A 20,918-nucleotide genomic window follows, 5' to 3' on the forward strand; every position below is an offset into this window, starting at 1 on the left:
TGGCAAGAAAGACAGAACTGATAGATACTTTATTGATCCCGTGAGGGAAATTGCAGAATACACAGCCTATTAGAAGGGCTGAAATGGACAGAAAGACTCTTAAGGCGACAGAAGTACTGACCACAGCAGGCGAGGGCACGTGGATACTGGGCACAGAACGTGGCCGGACATGGTTGGCCAGGTGGCAGAGCACCACGCCGTCCGTCAATGCTGCCCCCAGGTCGCTGGGCAGTGACACCTTCAGCCGGGACTCGATGCTCTGGGGGACACAACACAGCTGTGAGAGGGTATCTCTACAGTTCTGTGCACAACTGTGGGATTGGCCATCAGGCACGTACTTGAGCTGCATCACCCACCACACCAGAGCCGCCCAGGCCAATTCTGCAGCAGGCTTGCAGATGGCAAAGCTGAGGCTAATGTGTGAAGTGATGACGTAGTGGGAGCAACAGCACCATTTTTAATTTAAAACAAAAATTTAAGGTCTCTTACAACCAATGTTAACATGGTCAAGGTATTAAATATGCATTATTTTAACCTACTAGTTTAGTTGGAGTACTTTAACGAATGAACAGTTCAGAGGGGATGCTTTCTTGGACTTACAGAAGAGCAGTGATTGAGCTGTTTCTAAGATCAAAACCGTAAATACCCAATTTAATTTCATCTACAGCAACTACTATTTCTACGGTGACCAAATTATCTTTACATGAAAGGTCATGCTGAGGACTGTTACTTTTATTTTCTCACTCATACAAACCTCACCTATTATCATCCCATCACTGCAGCTTTCACGGGTGATCACAAGCAGACGAAAAACAAACGTTTAAATCTTAAGAGGACAGAGTCATGATCAGAACAGTCTGAGCGGAACGGAGAAACACACCTTGCGCAGCTGCTCCACGAGCTCAGCCTCCTCCCCCTGCGCAGCACTGCTGGGAGGACTCACGCCGCCTGACTCTGGCCTGATGGCCGCGGACCCTGCCGCTGGGAGCGAGACAGAGAGAGACGCTCAGACTTGGAGCCTCCGAGAGACCCTACACGACACACAAATTCAATTCCTGCTCTACACAGACATCCAGGTCCCGCTGTCACCCACACAGTGAAGCCGAGACAGAGACAACATTTAAAAACCAACAAAGGTCATGGTCTTCCAGAAAAAAAAGGCTAGGAGCTAGGAAAACCAGTACCAGTATCCTAGGTAACACCACCTTAGAGCACAACTTGACCTGATGATGATGTCAGGGAACTTTGGCTTAGCAGAAAATTACTGAAAGAAAAAAAGGCTGCAGTGTCTTATGCCATCAGAAAATGGTACAAAATAAATATACATTTTTAGATTTGGTCAGAAATCTTTAGTGTTATCCTGCCTATTGAGGTTTGAGGTGCATTCAGTCAGCAGGACTACACACAAAGGACAAGCGCTCAGCACAGACGCTGTTTACAGAAGTCTACCAAATCACTGTAAGCAAAAAGTGAAGCAAAAAAACCACTTAATGCACGCAGAGCTGAATTAGGCCAACACCCACATAAAAGTAACCCAAATGACTCCTGTTTAAAACCAAGAACTCAATCTCAAGAGTCCTCTCAGATAGCAGGCCCTGAAGCTTACTGCAGCCTGTCACAGCCTGAGGGACACAGTGAGACCCTCTACACAGACAAATCCCAGGGGTTAAACATGTCACATCTGAGAGACAATGAGAAACTCCACGCAGAGACACCCCTGGGGTTCAAAGTGTCATAGTCTGAATGACACAGTGAGGGCTCTGCAAACATGACACAGAGACACCTCTGTGGTTCATACTCAATGTTAAAGGTTACTCCTGGTAACACATTTTTATTTTACATATTACTACAGAATATTGTTGATTCTTCTGTCATTGCTATTATATCCTTACTTTGTATTTGCCTATTTGCTCTGGCATGTAATTTTGTATTTTATTGTCTGCTTTATTGTTATAATGAACAAATCTCTTTAACACTTTTATGTATGTTATGCTTGTAAGGCATTTCTGAATCTGAGAATTTAAAAACTCAGAAGAGACTGAGAAAAGCACGCAGACAAAGCACAGTTTATACTGCTATGTACTGGTTTGTAAAAAGTCATTTGCATTTAAAATGAAGTCTTCGCATCATATGTTTATCAGGAGTTCTGATCTTTGTGGGGATATCTGCTGCAATTTTATCTCCACATTGACAGTTACACTGTATATACACACAATGAGGCTACACGCACTGGCTATTCAGATAAACAGTTTGAATAACTATGTTCAACTCCATTTTGCAGTGCTGATGTTCCATGTAGGCAGATTGTTCTCATGGTGTGAATTTTTTGTCCAGTGTACAATCCTAACAATAACCACTTTGTTGCTCTACTCCTATGTTTGGTGACTTTGAAACAAATGCAGCCCTGGCACCAACCTTTGTTTAAGTTCACCAGCATAAAGTTCATTTACAGCTCATAAAAATGGGAATACAAAGGATGGCACCTGGTTGGACTGCATCGCAAGTTCTGGTACTGGAGGCAAATGCAGGGTTACACATAATACCTCCCATACAAAAGCTTGCATGCAGAGGTCAGAGGTCATGACCTCCAGACCTACCTCTCCTACTCTCCTCTCTCTTGCTGAGGCGAAACAGGAAACTGTCAGGTCGGAGGGCGGGACCTCGGAAAGGGGGTGGGGCAGCAGAGCCAGGGTAGGAAGGCGATTGGAGGGCTGCAGGAAGACAGGAAGCAGATGCACAGGAAAGGGGCAGGGCAACAGCAGGGTGATCAACACAAGAAGGTTAGGGAGAAAATGCTAGAGCAGCTGGGCAGCGCAACTGGGGAACAAATTAAAACATACAGGCTCACAAACACACACAATCCCCCTACAGGCCCCTCACTGTATCTGCAGACAGTGCTTTATCCACATAGAACATGCTGCAACATCCTACTCTTAATCAGTACTGTGACCATTACATAAACCAAAACTAAAGAACAGATTACAGTAAATCTTAAAAAAAAACAACAAAGATTGTGAATAAATCCAAAAAGGACAATTATAAAGTACATAGTAATAGACATGTGTGCAGCAGAGGGTCCTGGTTCAGAGATGTGGTGTCTGTGTCCACACAATCCTCTTCCTCTCTGGGGCTGCGGTGTCTGGCACTCTTACCTGAGGGTGGAAGAGACGAGCTGGGAGACAGGGTAGAGCGGTCTTCACTCTGCAGGGAGAGGTAGAGAACAGCAGACAGTTATTCAACCAGGACTGAATGACGGTGTAAGAGTTTCAAAACCCAAGCAGATGAGAAAGAGATAGAGAGACAATAACAGAAAATGAATGTCTGAATAAAGATCAGATTCAAAAAAGCACACAAAGTTTGTAAAGACTGTGTACGAAGTGTAAAAATGTCTGCATGGTGTCCATTGAATGTGTAATGCGTTGTATGTATAGTGTTGTGCCATGGATTTATTTTGGTATGCTGTGTGTGAAAAATGTGCTTTGTGTATGGTGTGCAGTGTGGTTTTGCTGTGCTGTGTGTCTGTGATGTGGTGTGCGTACACTGAGTGCAGTATGTTTGTCCTGTAACAAGTATGCCATGATTGACACTAGGTGCAATACCTGCAACGAACAGGAGAGGGCAACCTGTGGAAGCTTAGCAGCAGAAACATCAGGAGGAGAATGCGGAGTACAGCCGTCATGGGATGTCCCAGAGAGAGACTGAAGAACAGAAGGTAGCAAAGATCAAAGTGAGAAACAAAATGACAGAATTTGAATGGGAGGAAAAGAGTAGAAGAGAAGAACAAAAGAAGAAGGAAGAAAAAGGGCCAGCCACAACCAAAGAGTAGGCAGGTACAGAACAAGGGTGTAACAGTAACAGCAAGAATAACACTGTATGAGCACAGTGCGGGCAACCGTGGCACAGTATATTACTTTATACACAAGCAGTGTGTATTGTGTAAAAACACAGGCAGAAGTGTACATGTGTCACAGTGTACAGACGCAAGCAACGTGTATGTCACTGGCACTGTACAGACACAGGCAGTGTGTGTTACTGTACAGACACAGGCAGTAAGTGTGAGCACATCACTATGTACAGATGCAAGCAGTGTGTGTCACTAAGTATAGGCACAGGCAGTGTGAATGGAACTGTACAGACATGCAGCACATCACTATGTACAGACGCAAAAAGTGTGTGTCACTGAGTACAGACAGTGGTAGTATGAGTGTAACTGTACAGATGCAGAGAGTGTGTGTAACTATGTACAGACAGGCAGTAAGTGTGAGCACGTCACTGTGTACAGATACAGGCAGTGTGTGTGCCACTGTGTAAAGTTGCTGGCAGTGTGTGTGTTACTGTACAGACACAAGCAGTAGTGTGCTTATGTCACTGTGTACAGTCACAGGAAGTGTGTAACTGTGTAGAGACGAGGGCAGTAAGTGTGAGCACATCACTGTCTAGAGACGCAGGCAGTGTGTGTGTCACTACATACAGATGCAGGCAGTGAGTAACTCAAGTCACCTGCTTGTGGGTGCCCGGTCTCCTCTTTATGGTGTTGGTGTTATTGTCTATCTCAAACACCATGAGGGGCTGATAGCCGTTCTGCGCAGTCAAGGTCAGAGGAACAACAGACAGAAACAGAAAAACAGAGAGGCTCTGAAAGGCAGTACAGACCGAAAAGCAGATGTACAGAGCAGAGAGGACAGGGCAGCTGTCATTCAAGTCAGTCAGGCGATGGGTGAAGGCCCAGCACAGAGCCAGCACAGCTGTGGGGAGCTGCGCTGCAGAGACACTGACGATATAACAGGACATTTATATTTTTCCCCCAAGTCATGCAAGCTGCATTCTCTTAGATCAGGACATCTGTAACAGAGAGAGATGGGTTTGTCTGGTCGGACTAGAAACACAGCTGTGGCAAGATTTATTGGAGTGCTGTCAATCATAAAAAAAAGGTTGAGTGCTTTTGTGTTAAACAGATACTTCCACAATTCTGCACACACTCCACAACTCAAGCAGAGCAGTTTGTGAACCAAGCACACAAGCACCTGTGAGTCAGAGTGGGTTAGCCCTCAGAGACACATGCTTATGTTTCACAGTGGGCTAACTGTCCACTCCAGAGAACCTGAATCAGATGACTCATTTGCCAAATGGGAACCTCTCAGTGCCTCACTTACCCACTAACACACTGGGCAGTGGGGTTTAGGCTGGTTCAAGCTACTGCCTTGGGCTTTTAAAATCCAGATATGCCATCCTGGGGCAATAAGTACACACAACACGAAGAAGAGGGAGGGAAAAATGGAGGGTGACGGAGGGAGATGTTGAAAGAATGAAAGGGGAAGGGCTGTGGCTCTGTGGTGCTCAGGTTTCAAGACAAAAGAGAGGGGAGAGTTGCTGCATGCAGAGTCAGGGCTGGACATGCAACGAAAGCCAGAGTCTCCAGGAAAGTCACGTGGGCAGAGGGATAAGCAACGAGCCAATCAGATACAGGGGCTACAGCTGCAGCCCCCTTCTCTGCGCACAAGCTGGACAGTCAATGAGAGCTCCTCGGCACTACACTGGAGACCAGAGTGACTGTTAGCCAGACAGAGAGACCAACATACAGATACAAAGACTCTCTGATCAATTTATTGATTGCTCCATCGATATGCATGCAAATTTTAATCACTATGTTGGTGGCAGAGTAAACTACAAGCTAAAGACTGTGAGAGAGATGGATTGGCATCACTCTGTGGAGGCATGCTCTTACCATGAAGAGGGCGGAGTCGTCCGTATGTGTGGAGCGCCTGGAGGGGAATGAGCTCTGGGGGGGAGGGGAGACAGGGAGTGAGGTCACATAGAGGGAGGGACAGTCAGGTGGGCAGAAGAGGTAACGCAGGGGAGCCTGGGACATGTACAGTCATATTCACAGAATAAGTCCTGCTACTACAGGATCTCTTTTTCCCTTCACCAGTGTGAAAAGCCTCTGCCCCACAGTAGGCACTCCCCCCCACCCATCAGATGGATGCACTACGAGCTCTGCAAGCGCAGCAAGAGTAGCACGTCTCTCAACAACCTCACTGCACGCCTGCAGGCGCCCACCAAGAATTTGCACTGTTTATTGGAAAACCGAGAGAGCCCAGCATGAGTAATTCCAACCCAACAGAAATATTACCACTTTCTCACAGCTGTGTTACCACCTTAGAGCCAAACTCAGTGTTACTCCTGGTCAGCACTGGGCAGGGAGACTTCAAAGGAAAACCCAGCTGCTGCTGTAATCAGTGGACCTTCTGGAGAAATTCTAAACCATTATGCATACCATGGGTCGACAGTACAGGTGTTGTCAGAGATACTGTCCTTTGGCTGACACATTAAACCGTGGGTCTGTCTACTTGGCTATTAAAGATCCCATGGCACTGTTCATAAAAGCAGGGGTGTTAATCACCATGCCCTGGCCAAATTCCACTCTGAGCTTGTAAAAGTCTGGCCTCCCAAAAAGTTCTGAGGTCCCCAGGAGTGAATTCCCTCCCTCAGGCACTCTTGGAAAGAAGCATTTAAAAAAGAAGTATGAAAAAGGGAAATGGTATGAGAGTGTGGGAGATGGAAAGAGTGAATATGAATACGAGACAGCAAGACAGCAGTCCAGAGCAACTCACCTCGCTATCTGTGGGACTCTGCTTTGAGGGACTCTGAACTGCTTTGTGCTGAAGAGTAGAAAAACAAAACCATTATATCACAGTGGAGTGCGACCAGCGCCCTGTAATGTGTCAGAGGGGATAGGGCCCCCTTTAAATCACTGGCATAAGCTGGGGGCCAGTTTAAACCAGTGTTGCACAGACCTGATGTGTAACTTGTAATGATTTGTAATGCTCAGATAGTTGAGAAAATGGTATTTGATCAATATCTGCTTCTAATCAAGTGACCTACTTGTTACACACTGTGACCCCTCCCTTCTGCTTCAGCTCATACACACAGATTGCTCTGGTGTGCTTGAGTAGTACATCCCCATATTCTTCGTACTGAGAATCCAGGTCATAACTGTAACACCTAATCAAATGGACATTTTTCAGATACATGCAAATGAACTTGCTCAAATATCAGAATATGTTTCTCGGCGCTAGTTTAGACTCTTCTCCACGGGTGTCTTGTGTTTTAGTGCTAGTGGTACAGCACATCTGTGTTTCTTGGTGTCAGTGCCTCTCTGACCTTGACGTAGCTGAGCATGGCGTCTCTCTGCAGGTGCCGCGTTCGTTGCCTTTCCTCCTCGTACTGCAGCGCTGCGATCTGGGCCTCACGCCGCACCCTCTCCACCCCTCCTGACATCCGCTGAGACGGGGGGACAGGGAAGAGCAAAGGGGTGGGCATGGAATTCACTGATCCACGGGAACCCAATTATTGTCACACATGTAAACACACCAAGAATTTGCAGTACCTGGCTCTGAGCAATAGAGGGCGATGTACTCCCACTGTCCACTAGGCTTCTGGGAAAGACCGAAAGAGGATGAGAGAAGTTAGGCAAGAGCCCACGGCACTCAGCTTTATGAGACGTGCTCTTTGTGTTCAGTACTGGCACAGTATACTGTCTGCACAGGTGTAGGGTGTTCTCTGTGTGAATAGTATCAGTGTAGTGTGTGGTGTGCTTTATACTGTGCAGTATGAGAGGAGCTCTTAGAACAGTGTTAGTACAGTGTGAACGGTATGGTTTCTGCACCTGCTGTGGAGTATGGGGTGTCTCCGGGGGTCATCTGTCCGCAATGGGTCTCTGGTGGGACTGGACTTTACTGGAGAGCCCTGGAACCACATAAGAGGGTCAGCTCAATGTTTCACTACCCCATCCTGTTCTTACACTCTCCATCTCACTTAAACACCACAGACCTCTAAGGTTTTTTTAAGTGCTAGCCACTCACAACTAAACAAAAGTTAAGGTTGCCATTTCAAATCTTTATGGTCCAATAAAAAAATACGAGCTTCAAGTTTTCTTCTCTGTAATAATGTAACCAGCTGCATTCTTTCAGCCAGGGTGGCTAGGATTAACACTATGGTTCTGGTGTAGGTGCAGTAGTTCTACTGCTTACAGCAGCTGTTGCCTTGTGTATATATGATAACTGTGCATGCTTTTAGCTCAGAATGTATGGAACTCAGCTGCTTAGAAAGTCAATTAAGATGCAACCTTCCAATGAGTCAGAAGATATTGCACTTCAGTTCCCAGGACAATCTGATATGAGATGTTTAAGATGCACTTCCTGCACAGATACTTATTCTCACAGCATATACAATCAAAACAAAATCCTCCCACAATATAACTTTGGTTCTCTGGAATTTACTTAAATATTTCCATTGGCCTTTTGATGTAGGTTACATTTGTAAACTGCTGATTATTTTTACTAGCCAAGATGAGAGATTTGTTTGTAGGGCTTCATCACCTCTCACTCACTCCCAGTCATCTTCAAACTTTCTCTCCACTAACACCTCTCACCTACACACCTCGCCAACTTACTTAGCTTACTACGTACTAATTTATTTGGATGACCTTTATATCCCAGATGATTTACGCTTGCACCTCTTAATACAGCTTAAGTATATTAGTGGAACAGTTCAGGTTTCAGTAATTCCTTGCTCTCACCTGGGATTTGAACCCACCACCTTCCAGTTACAATTCAGGAATCCTAACCCTATACCCTCTTCAGTGCAGAGCAGTCTCTCTCCCCTGCAGTGCCTCCTGTACTGCCGTTCTCTGCACCACACTCACTGTATCATTCATTTCATGTGCTTGTTCTCCTAGCTTTCAAGTTCACAAACATCCGCTTAACGCATCCTTTCTTTCCATCTCTCCCGCTACCTTCTCCAAACCCCTCCCTTGTTTTTCCCGTCCTCCTCCCCCCTCCCCCCACCCCCTTCCACCTGCGGCTCTCTCTCTTACTTCATCTCACACACATCCTCTCATGTCTCCACTCCCCCTTCTCTCTACCTCTCTGGTAATCCTCCTCTCTATGTAAGCCATGAACTGTGAGCTGAGGCTTGCTGGCTCCGCCCCTCTGTGCCGAGACTCCTCCTCCTCGTCCTCCCCTGCGCAGCTGTCAATGAAGTCTATCTGTTCCAGCTCCGCCTCCACTGGGACACATGGACAAACCAACACAGTGAGACATTCTGACACAAAGACTGAGAGACGGACCCAGAGAACCGATGGTAAGACAGAGAACGTGAAACTGATTATAAAATGAGACAAGCAGATATACATGGGGTGGAAAGATGCAGTGAGACAAAACACAATCAGCTGATGAACAGATAAATGATGAGACAGTTACACTGAAGCACAGACAATGGTATAGTTGGACACTGAGACAGTCAATCACAGAGACAGAAGGGGTAATCAGCCCAAACACATACAGATAATTCGAGATAGAGATGCAGAGAGTTAGGTGCAAATTCCCCCAATCACTTTTTCTCACCTGTACCATTGGATACCAGTGCCCCAGTCCTACTTTCCTCTCTTTCCCTCTCTCTCCGCTGTCTCTGCTCTTTTGTGATCTCCGCCACTCGCAAGGGAAGGTCCGTCAACTCATCCGTGGGCTGGGGAGACGAGGAGAGGGAAACGGAGGAATGATGGAAAGAGTGAACGAGATGACTACGAATGGAAAAGCAGAGCGAAAACAGGGCAGATCTCATATAAGAGTTAAGAGAAAGAGGAGACAGAGGCTGACACCTCACCAGTGGGACACACATACAGTGCTGTGAAAAAGTAAGTATACCCCATGAAAAGGTGTGTTTTTCAACATATTTGCATGTATGGATATTTGATCTTCATTTCAACAATACTGATAGATAAAGGTGATGTAATTTAACAAATAACATTCTTTGCAATCATTTATTCAACAAAAAAAGTCAGACATGCAATTGTATGCTGTGGAAAAAATAAGTACACCCCCTAGCTTCAATAGCTGGTGTTGGCCCCTTTGGCAGAAATCACTTCTTATAGGTGTTTCTTGTAATTGTCTATCAGTCACCTACATCGACTTGGATAATTTTTTGCCCACTCCTCCTAACAGAACTCCTTCAACTGTGTGGTGTTTGAGGGCTTTCATGCACGTACTGCCCCCTTCAAGTCCCCCCACAGCATTTCTATGGGGTTAAGATCTGGGCTTTGACTTGGCCATTCCATAACCCTCCATTTCTTCTTTTTGAGCCATTCTGTGGATTTGGTTGAGTGTTTTGGGTCATTGTCTTGTTGCAAGGTCCACTTATGGTTCAGCTTCAGCTTTTTGACAGATGGACTTGCCTGTAAATCCCTCGATGTTATCCTGGGGTTCTTGGAGACTTCCTGCAGCATCTTTCGGTCAGCTCCTGGGCTGAATTTGGTGGGACGACCTGGCCTGAACAGATTGCCATTGAAATTGTCTCCATTTGTAGATGATCTTTTGGACAGTGGAGTGATTGACTACAAATTGCTTGGAAATGGCTTTAAAACCCTTCCCAGACTCATAGGCATCAATAATATTTCTTGTGAGGGCCTTAGAGAGCTCTTTTGATCTTGACATGATGTAGCCACACACCTCAATTGCTAAGACCAAAGCAGACCACAGGTTTCGGATGTTTATATAAGGCAGTGCCCTCCAACTTACTCTCTATTGATTTTCTATTAATTTTCACCTGTTTTGGTGCACCTGATCCTAACTGTAGGCATTTGATGCAATGATAAAGGTAGGGGTGTACTAAATTTTTCCACACAAGGAAATTTAATTTCTGTTAATTTAAATAGTACAAATGAGTGCAAAATGTGATTTTTCAATGTTATTTTTTAATACTAAATCACCTTTATCTATCAGTATTGTTGAAATGATAAACAAAAAATCCTTTTGTCTAAAAATGTAAAAAAAGACAAACCTTTTCATGGGGTGTACTTACTTTTTCACACCACTGTACATAAACATAACACAAACTGGAATTCTACAAGGACCTAAAATGAACATACATACTGGCTGAGCATCTGACCAAGATGAGAGACAACAAGGAGAACAAGACCTAGACAAAGTACAAGCTAAGTAACTACAACCTGGACACAGAAACTGAGTGGCACAAGCAGATCTGTCTGCGCAGAGAAGGGCAGGCTGTGCCAGCAGAGGAAAGCAGAGAGAGAGCTGCACTTTCTGCTACACAGCAAGAAATATCATGGGATTACACAATGTTTTCTCAAAATAACCACCCATCCCAGAATTTCCAGACATGCCACAATCAGAAGATTTTCCACTCCTATTGGGGGAGGGAGGAGGAAACTCAATACAGCTGGCAGTAAAGCATGTGATCTCCTGTCACCACCAGAGGAACAGACAGTGAGCCTCTTAATAATTATTATTACGGGGGACAAGGTAATGGGAGAGGAAAAGGGGAGGGAGTTACACACAGAAGACAAAAACAGGCCAGTAAAGGCAGATAGTAAATGAGGACAGTGTGGGGGATATGACCAACTGCTTTAGGCATTCCAACTGTTAATAAGTGTAGCTCAGAACATCATTTTTACTCCTCAGTTTGTGTTTGCATTATGGAGTGTACTCCCAGCCTGCAGATGTTTTAGAGGCTGTATCCTCAGACAGTATATGCGCTTGTGGTCCTCTCACCTCGTTCCCTGACCACCGCTTGTCCCCACTGTCCACACTGTTGAACCCAGAGTCCAATGCTCCATATAGCCGGCCAGGATATAGATCCTCCATGCTGAAAGAGAGAGGGGAGCATAAATGTAAACTTCACTGGTTATCAGGAGGTTCCTACAACTGTGAACATTCACTATGTCATGCAATGCAAATATAAAGCAATGTTTGTCAGAACAGCATTTAAAGTGGTACACTAGTGTACTGAACAACATGTATATTCTTATAATTGATTTGTGATAGGATGGTGTTTAAACTGGGGGAAAATATTTTTTAGATTTTAATTTGATTTCAAAATTAAATTTTGTTATGCTAGTTTTATACTAATATTTGAACCCTGTTTGTGCAGTATATGTGCATTTTCAATACATAAATCAGTAATTATGACATTATTCTCACACACATATACCCGTTTAAGGACATGGGACCAGCATTGAACAACTTAAGTAAAAATCACCCTTACTGTTTACTGTGATTCTCTCAAAACAGAAAAAAACAGACCAGGCAGTTCCAGACAGGTAAGTAATGATGGTCAGCCCTGCAATCTAATTAGCAGCAGAATCAGCTTGTTTTAATCTTAAGACACACTAAATTGTACAATTCTGTGTTCCCCTAAGCTAAAGCATTTTGTTTAAAGATTGCTGTACTTCCAAGTATTTTAAGTCCTCCATCAATTAAAAGAAACAAATTAAAGGGTAACCCAGTGGCATTTATGTCAAGAATTACGATAAGGCAGTTTTTGTCTTCATGGAATTCTTACAGTGTAGTGCCCTAGGGTTCCTGTACTGCTGGCCCGCCTTGTGCCAGACCGACTCAATCTGGCTTTACTCTGTAGTTTTGAGAATCAAGCCTTTGTTCAGCCCTGAGTGTAAACTCTATGAAATCACTCACATGCTCCTCTGGAGACACTGCCTGTCTGTGAGGCAGCATGCTGATGCCCTCCCCGCAGAAGTGCAGCTGCACTGTGCTGACTGCAGACTTTCATTTCATTGCTTAACACTTTCTGTGGACCCAAGATATTTTAAGCTGGGCCTGTGTGACTTAGAGAACCTGTTTCTTTGAAACATTTGCATAAAATACCTGAAGATACTGTCCCCTCAGCTCTTGGAGCTGTTAGGTGTTACACAGGGCAGCTGAACACACTAACAACGTAGTGAAGAAAAGACCCAGGTATTTTTATAAATTTGAGACCACCTTTATTTTCCTTTTTACTCCCAACCATTTTGGAATGGCCTGGGTCTGGACTCCTGACCTGAGAAAGGTGCTGTACCCTTCGGTAGGGTGCTTTGCCCAATACTGTTCCAGCCACTTTGGAGAAAAGCAGCAGATAACTCTGCAAAATATTCATCATGTGACTTGACATTACAGCTGCTCCTCCCGCTGTGCTCGGGCAAGATTCAGCCATGCGGGTGTGCTCCGCCAATATGCCCACCTGTCAGAGTCATTCCTGCCATGACACACTGCAGCTCTCTGGAGCCTGACAGGAAAAGTCCGTTCTTAGTGGAGGAAAGGCACATCTTTTATTGATTTTCCTGCGGTCATCACAAGCTCGCAGGAGCCTGGAGAGTCCCAGGAGACCTGGCCCAAACAACTATTTTGGCTTATTGGGCACTGCTGCCTGGGGAAAGGCCGTCACAGACTGCTAGTGACACGGCCCAGGTGGGAACCAGAGCTGTCAGGACCAAGTAATGCCGAAGTCAACGCCGTGGTGGGGTGGAAATGATCCATATTCAATACCAGGGGTGATTTAAACAACCAGGCCTAGTTAAGTATTCCCCTTACGTAGACACTGGGCTGGACTGAATGTAACTAGGCTCAGGTGGGTGTGACCAGAGTGCTATAAGGTTCCCACTTGTCAACACCTTCCCAAATGTCTCTCCATCTATCTGGATTCTCCTTACTTGTTTCTCTCTCTCTCCTCAGGACCCTTCCTCTTACAACTGTTTTTGTTATTTTCTCTATCCACCTCTCCATATTTCCTGCCCCATCCCTGCCCAGCCGTCTCTGTCTGTTTCTGTTCCTGTCTCTCACTCTCTCCGACATCCTGTGAATTTCCAGCTGGGAGACCCTGTTATTACCCCCTCCCCCAGCCCAGCTGTCTCTCAGAGTGGCACAGCTGTTTCCTGGGCTGCCTCTCTCTCCCGCGCCCTCTGTTCCTTATCCCCGCTCTTTCATTCTTATCCTGTCTCCCTCCCTCCTGCACTCCTTCCCTCTCTCATTGTCTCTCTCTTCCTCATTATTAAGCTGTGGGCAGAGGGGTGGGTGTGAAGAGAGCATTTAAAATTAGTATATACAGAGTGAATGCAATAAGTCAATTCAGTATGCACTTACAGTGTTCTTCACGGGTGCTATGCAGTAGTATCAATGGAAAGTTTATTAAAAAAACCTTAGCCAATTGATCCTAACCCACCCAACTTGAAATGTTTTTCATTTTGACTTTAACAGTTAATGAACTATACATATATACAAAGATACCAGAACTGTATACAAATGCCTGTGTGTGTAGTATTATTAAAGCACATGTCTGTGTTTGTACATCATTAGTATTTGTGTGTACAGTGTGAAAGAGTCTAGTGTGTGTGAAGGTACCTGTAGCCTGCGTCTGCTTTGTTAAAATCTATTTGTACAGCATGAGCCTGTGCGAGTATTTTATCCAGACAAAACAAAGTGCTTCAGTGTGTTAGCATGCCTGTGTGAAAAGTACATTAAGAATGTATGTGTCCAGTATTAGAGAGCTCGTCATGTGTGTACAGCATGTCAGAGCCTGCCTGTGAAGTGTGTCAGTGTTTACAGCATCTGTCCTTTAGTCTGTTCGTGTATACAGTGTTATAACATGTCTGTGCACAGCATAAAAAGTAAGAAGACAAAAAAAAACATTTCAGCAGTAAAGTCTCTTATGTTATGTTTGATCTCCACAGCTGAAACACTGATTTTGTTTTTGCAGAACCTTTATGCAGAATGTGTAAGGTGTATGTAGCAGTGTGTATACTGGGAGAAAAGTGTGTGATGTACAGTATGTATAGTGATGTAGCAGTAAACAGTGTGTGAATCTGAGTAATAGTCTGTGTGTGACTGATCATGTACTGCCACCAATATGATACTGCAGGGACAACCCCATAATTAAGTTTTTTTATAACCCAGCTGTACCTTGTGTAAGTTACCAAGTGTCAACATCATGTGTTTTGGGTCTACTTTCACTCCAGTGGTGCTTTTGAGTGCAGTTAAGTAGTAAATAACAGAATGTGAGACAAAGGGAAGTCCCTACTGAAGCAGGAATACAAACAGGTGTGTGTGTGTGCAGTGTGAGCAGCAAAGTTACCAGGAGCCGAAGCCTAGAGGTCGGCGGTCGAAGTCGGGCAGGTCGGCCACATTCTTACACGCCTCCATGTTCAGGTACTTGAATATATGGATCTTCCCCTTGATGCAGATCTGGAAGACAGGCAAAAATGCTACAGTGCACAGAATTTCAACAACTCAGTGGATAAAGGGGTTTGTCTGCGCAGTCGGTGTGTGTGTTACCTGTGCGGGGGGGCTCTGTAAGGGGTTGTTGTCTAGGACAATGCTCTGAAGGTGCCGTAGATTGCGGTAACACACTGGGATCGTTGTCACTTTGTTACAGGAGAAGTCTAGCCGCACCAGGGGAAGTTCAGCCAGCTCTGCACATACAACATCGGTAGATTACATCCAATGACACACTGCTGCACAACACATAACACTATTTTTCAGCATTCTACAGTGGTAAGTGGCAGCCTCCTGCACAGTGCAGGCATCCACAGTGGACAGTGGCAGCCTCCTGCGCAGTGCAGGCATCCACAGTGGACAGTGGCAGCCTCCTGCGCACTGCAGGCATCCACAGTGGACAGTGGCAGCCTCCTGCGCAGTGCAGGCATCCACAGTGCACTGGGAAAGCCTACGGTACAGTGCAATGGTCCACAATGCAGCTTTGAGATCTGACCTGGGGGTAGTCGTGCTAGGTGGTTCCTGCGAATGTTGAGGTCTCGTAATGACTCCAACTGTCCCATCTGAGAAGGCAGCATTTGGATCTCATTGCAGCTAACATCCTGAGAAAAAGACAAGGAAGAAAAGAGGAAGATCTGTAAATGACAGTGTGTATACAGGGCAGAATATACCATAGTGCAGTATTGCTAAGCCCACCAAACACTGATTCTTCATCTGCTGATTCACAAACATGTCACCACTATTCTCATACACAGATTGAGTTTCCATTCAAAGTTACTTACAATCATGTCTAAAGGAAGCAGTCAATGCAGATGAAAAACTCATAGACCTGCTTTACTTTGTGTTGAAAACACTATTTCAATCATCAAATGTGCTATGCCTATATATTAATGTATTCATAAACATGCAATATACAGTACATAAAAAGCGCAAACATTTATAGTCCGATGCCTTTAATAGTGCATTAAATATTTTCTGTCAGCAGAAAACTACAAGAAAACAATAAAAACAACTACACACCAGACCTCAAGAAACAGTAAGATTAAATTAGTATGTGCATTATTTATTTTCTTATACTGCATGAATATATTTCCCAAGAACTATTTTCTTTTTGTGCACTGTTACAGCACTAGGGAGAAGAATACCAAAATACCAAAATATTTCCTGTTTGAGTGTTTAACTTGTATTTCTGAGTCCCAGAACCTAACCCCCACTTTTATATTAATCTTTATAAACAAAAGAGATTTGTTATCCTTTGATTTGCTATATACTGCACTTGCATAGAATGCACCTCTTACCTTTATTACCTACCTTCATTTGGTCCTCACCAAGTTAAAACAGTAGATAAATCTAAGCTCAAGTGACCACAGAGGGTGTACTTTTTCACATCACTATATACTGTATACTTGGATACGACTTGGGTATGTGTACCAGTGTACAATGTAATACGGTATATACATCATAGTATAAGGTATAGTAGACAATGGCATAGTAAACAATAAATATAGGGTGTAATGCATTGAGTATACAGTGCAGTGTAGAAAGTAGCATACTGAAAACACAGTACAGTGAATAGCGAGCATACAGTCGAATGTGGAATCCTAAGTCTATAGTGCAGTGTAGAATAAATAAGTAGTGTGTTAAACAGCACATTGAAGACTCACTAGCTCTGTGAGCTGCCGCAGCTGCCCAATTTCCTCTGGCAGAGAGACTAGTTTGTTGTTACAGGCGATGAGGACCTTGAGGGGCAGACCGCACACCAGGGCTGGTAGTGTGGACAGCTGGTTACGACTGGGAGAAAGAGAGAGAGAGATAGAACAGGAGAGATAGTGGCTGATCCCACCTAACTCTGACATGACAGTGGTATCCTACCTGGTGCTGAGATGTGACTGGTATGTTACCAGATGCTGAGGAGTGATTAGTAACTCACAGGATGCTGAAATGTGATTGGCATCTTTGCTAATGCTGACATGTGATTGGTATGTTACCCTTATACTGAGGTGTGACTGGAGTGTTATCTTACACTCAAATGTGGCTGGTATGTTACCTAACTTTGAGGTGTAGTGTTACCTTACGAGGTGTGTTATCTGAAGCTGAGTGTGACTGGTATATTGCCTAAAGGGGAACTGCAGTCCCAATTTCTCAGATTGGTGATTAGATCTCTGTAACAAAATAAATAGAATATATATATAATTTATATAGAAAAACTTTATAAATTTAGAATTAAGCACAAAATCATGAACTTTGTGAAAGTATTGTAAATTGTCGTGTTGTTGCAAACCCCTGGTCTCACCACAGGCAAGAGCAAGAGATCCCTCAAATTGTGACATGATGCAGCCCTTCCTGGTCACTAGTCACTGTAATGACCAATGTAATGTGTTGTATGAGCGAATAAGTATAGGTTGTGCAGCAGAGGTGTCACTACACTGCAGAAATGTTCCAGTGTGATCTGCATGCAGAGTTAACAAGTAGTATTTGTCAGCAAAACAGTCTGGAAATCGAGAACAATATTTCTATTGGATTAAAAGAAATGTATTCATAAGCCTGTTTATTTACAGTGTTATTGGGCTTCATCACATCACCGGACGTTTTGTTGCCTTGTTTTGAATCACAAAACTTGATGTTGTGCAGGCCTGGAAATTTAGTCTATTTTGTGATTGAAATTGGAGTTTTTTACATGTTACTGTGTATTTTTTACCTATGGTTTGAAATGCACTCACCAATGCCGATTCTTTCTAACCCTGAAATATAAAAATAGCATTGCAATTCCCCTCTAAAGCTGATGGGCTGTAACAGTTATGTGAAGCTGGGGTGTGGCTGGAATATAACCCGAAGCTGGGGTGTGGCTGGCATATTATCTGCAGCTGAGTGTGGCTGGTATATTACCTGAAGCTGGGGTGTGGCTAAAGTGCTATCTGACACTGAGTGTGGCTGGCATGCTAACTGAAGCCGGAGTGTGGCTGGTATGCTAACTGAAGCCGGAGTGTGGCCTAAAAGTTCACCTGATGTTGAGGTAGGTGAGAGCCTGCAGGTTGAGCATGGTCTCAGGGAGGGTGCGGATGCAGTTTTGGTATAGGTTCAGGCTCTCCAATGAGACGAACAGGCACACCTCCACAGGAAGTTCTGACAGGCGGTTCCGCGACAGGTCTGCAAACAGGGACAGCGGTGAAATACACATTGCACATGCATTTCACATACTAACTAAATACAGCGGATAGTCGCGACTATCCGACATTCCGTTTTATCCGACACAGCCAATCACACAGTCGATCACCACAGTGTACAGTATATCAGTATACACTGTACACTATGCGTGCGCATGCATAATATTTTGCCCAACCTGATGCTGCTCTGTCTCTCCGTGCGTCACGTACTGCGGTTGACGTAACTTCGCGTGTTGATTTCGTGCTTGTGATTACCGTTTTTCCTATTGTATTTTCCTTTAATATAACTTTATGAAACTGAAGATGTGTCCCAGCGTGCACTGAGGGCTACTACCCTGGGGAAGCTGTAGGTCTGCCTCAGCAGATCTGTCGCAAATGTGAAGAGAATTGCTTGATTTGCCATGGTGCAGGACGAAACTGTACAAAATGTAGACATGGATATAGCCTCATCGGTGGCACATGTATAAACATGCATCATAACAAAGTTGAAGTCATGACAATGAAGTTGATGAAGATGACGATGCTGGGTCTGCACTTGGACTAGACAGATCTGAAAGAATCAGGCACAGCGAAGGGGTCAACGCTCTCTAAGTGGGACTAGCTTACATTGAGCAACAAGAGGAGGCAACTGCTACTGATGTCATGTTACTAACACGCTGGCGAGACCTTGCTGCAAGGAAGAGAAGCACATCTGAAACAGATCCCAATCGCTCATTTTTTAAATAATAACTAACAACAGCTCTGTACTCTGATATTTTAGTATTACAGTAGATTAATAAACCAAATTTCATACTTATACTGCGCTTCCATTAATCTATGATTTGTCTATTCAGTTTCCGCATTATCCAACATTTTCAATTAACCGCCATACTATTGGTCCTGTTTAGGTTGGATAATTGCGACTCCACTGTAATGTGAAATGCCTCGTACATACTAAATATAGATACCACTCATGAGAGTGCAATAACCCTACTGTATGTACGATAAACACACATTGTACTTCAATCTATCAAGGTTGTGTGTTAAAGACACTCCCCTAGTGGCTTTAAAATATAAACATCAGAAGCTTATGAACTGCAACAGAAGATCAAAATACCGATTTCATTGTAGTTCTTACACTGCTGTATTCAAAATCAAGCTTATAACTAGAGACATATTATTTATGAAACCCCTATTATTTGCATTTTTCTTTCTAAAACTAAAAACAAACTGATAATGTCCTAAACACATGTAAAACACCATAATTCAGAACAAACATACCTATACTGGCTGGCACTATGGCCAAGCACCATGACAAGCCAAAGAAGAAACTCAATAGTGTAACCAGCTAAGACACAACCTACGCATTTTTGTAGTGGGACAAACACAGAATGAAACATTTGCAGGCAGACTCAATTCTGTCAACACATGCACACACTCCCCCATGAGAACACTGTGGGCGTCTGTGCAACTGAATGCAGAACTAGAGAGACTGTGCTAACAGTGACTGCCGTGGGCTGCTGAGTGCCCAAGCACAGCCAGGCAACGCCCGCTATGGATTTCGGTGGATGTCTGTGTGCGTTTGAGTCAGTCTTGATGTTGGGTGAACACACCTGTACCCGTGTCTGTGTGTGTCACCCGGGGCTGCAAGAATGGCTGAGAGTGTGAATGTATGGTCTTGACATCTCATAAAAGTGAGACAGGATGCATCTAAAGGGCTTTTGCAGGAGGTGTTGTGTGAACAATACAATGCAGCATAATTGTGCACAATATTGTTGAACTATACACACATTAGCACTGCTGTGCTTGCTGATGGGTTTCCCTGCCTAGGTCTATATTTAACTGTGCAGCTGTGAGAGGGAAACAGGAAGAGTTGCTCTCAGCATAGGCTGCTTCCTCCTGCGAGTCATACAAGGACCAGAATCTTACTTCATTAGTAGACTGAGGACAGACTGCACTGAGACCAAGACACTGGGGATATGCAGCACTGAGACAGAGAGATGTCCACAGATTAGACAATGAAACTGACTTCATGTTTCATATCTCTCTGTCTGTCATTTATTAACTCCAATAACCCTACCCTGTCTTAATCAGGCAGGCACCTGAGATGGCCACCCTCCCTTCATCTATCTAACTTTAACCCTGCATTTTACAATCCCATCTCAGCCTCTTTATTTTTGCCTTGCTCAAGTGGGTAGTGTCTGTCATCCTATGCCATTTGCTCTTCTGTTCACAGCGAGAAGCGCTTACTATCAGAATCCTTCGATATCTGCCAATAAGATAACAGACCTATTACTGTGTATCCTTCAATGTTTCCGGGACAAAGTTAATCCACACAACACTATTGAGGGTAATACTCTGTGTCCATGATCAACTGTCTTACAGCTCTACACTTGCTGTCTGATGTGGTCCCTGTTGTACATCCCAGATTTTAAGGAATTATACCTCTCAGAAATATATATTGGCTGAGAACAAAATACCATAACAATGTAGTGACATTTTAATTTATGACTTTAAGGTTCAATTGTTTAAGCCTGTAAATATACCTGGGTGTCAGAAAAAGCTGAAGGCTGGTTTTCACCTGTACAGCCGATAGCATAGCCCAGATGTGTTAGGACTTGTAGCTGAAATATTCAGAAAATGTAGAAGTTTATGATTCTGCCCTTTTCATTCTTACAATGGAGCATACTAGAAGGGTACAAAGATTCGGATGAAAATT

The 20,918-nt window shown here is 44.1% G+C and overlaps 1 protein-coding gene across 10 annotated transcripts in view; it reads right to left on the reverse strand.

Annotated features, from left to right (window-relative positions):
* Positions 1 to 20,918, reverse strand: part of lrch3 (leucine-rich repeats and calponin homology (CH) domain containing 3) — a 36,425-nt gene that overhangs the window by 6,890 nt on the left and 8,617 nt on the right. For 2 of the 10 annotated variants that reach the window (XM_015361416.2, XM_015361414.2), the window contains exons 2-20: positions 18,059 to 18,203; positions 16,721 to 16,847; positions 15,553 to 15,658; positions 15,117 to 15,253; positions 14,917 to 15,026; positions 11,568 to 11,661; positions 9,405 to 9,525; positions 8,924 to 9,066; positions 7,667 to 7,746; positions 7,388 to 7,436; positions 7,162 to 7,281; positions 6,612 to 6,659; positions 5,726 to 5,779; positions 4,501 to 4,581; positions 3,600 to 3,698; positions 3,153 to 3,201; positions 2,598 to 2,711; positions 881 to 981; positions 122 to 259 (exon numbers count right to left, since the gene is read on the reverse strand). In XM_015361416.2, coding sequence (XP_015216902.1) covers positions 122 to 259; positions 881 to 981; positions 2,598 to 2,711; positions 3,153 to 3,201; positions 3,600 to 3,698; positions 4,501 to 4,581; positions 5,726 to 5,779; positions 6,612 to 6,659; positions 7,162 to 7,281; positions 7,388 to 7,436; positions 7,667 to 7,746; positions 8,924 to 9,066; positions 9,405 to 9,525; positions 11,568 to 11,661; positions 14,917 to 15,026; positions 15,117 to 15,253; positions 15,553 to 15,658; positions 16,721 to 16,847; positions 18,059 to 18,203 — 1,916 coding nt within the window. The remainder of the gene's footprint in view (positions 1 to 121; positions 260 to 880; positions 982 to 2,597; positions 2,712 to 3,152; positions 3,202 to 3,599; positions 3,699 to 4,500; positions 4,582 to 5,725; positions 5,780 to 6,611; positions 6,660 to 7,161; positions 7,282 to 7,387; positions 7,437 to 7,666; positions 7,747 to 8,923; positions 9,067 to 9,404; positions 9,526 to 11,567; positions 11,662 to 14,916; positions 15,027 to 15,116; positions 15,254 to 15,552; positions 15,659 to 16,720; positions 16,848 to 18,058; positions 18,204 to 20,918) is intronic. The other 8 variants (XM_015361415.2, XM_015361417.2, XM_015361418.2 and 5 more) reach the window with 8 other exon arrangements.

This window comes from Lepisosteus oculatus, chromosome 13 (assembly GCF_040954835.1).
Source record: "Lepisosteus oculatus isolate fLepOcu1 chromosome 13, fLepOcu1.hap2, whole genome shotgun sequence".
In the NCBI taxonomy this organism is placed as follows: Eukaryota; Metazoa; Chordata; class Actinopteri; order Semionotiformes; family Lepisosteidae; genus Lepisosteus; species Lepisosteus oculatus.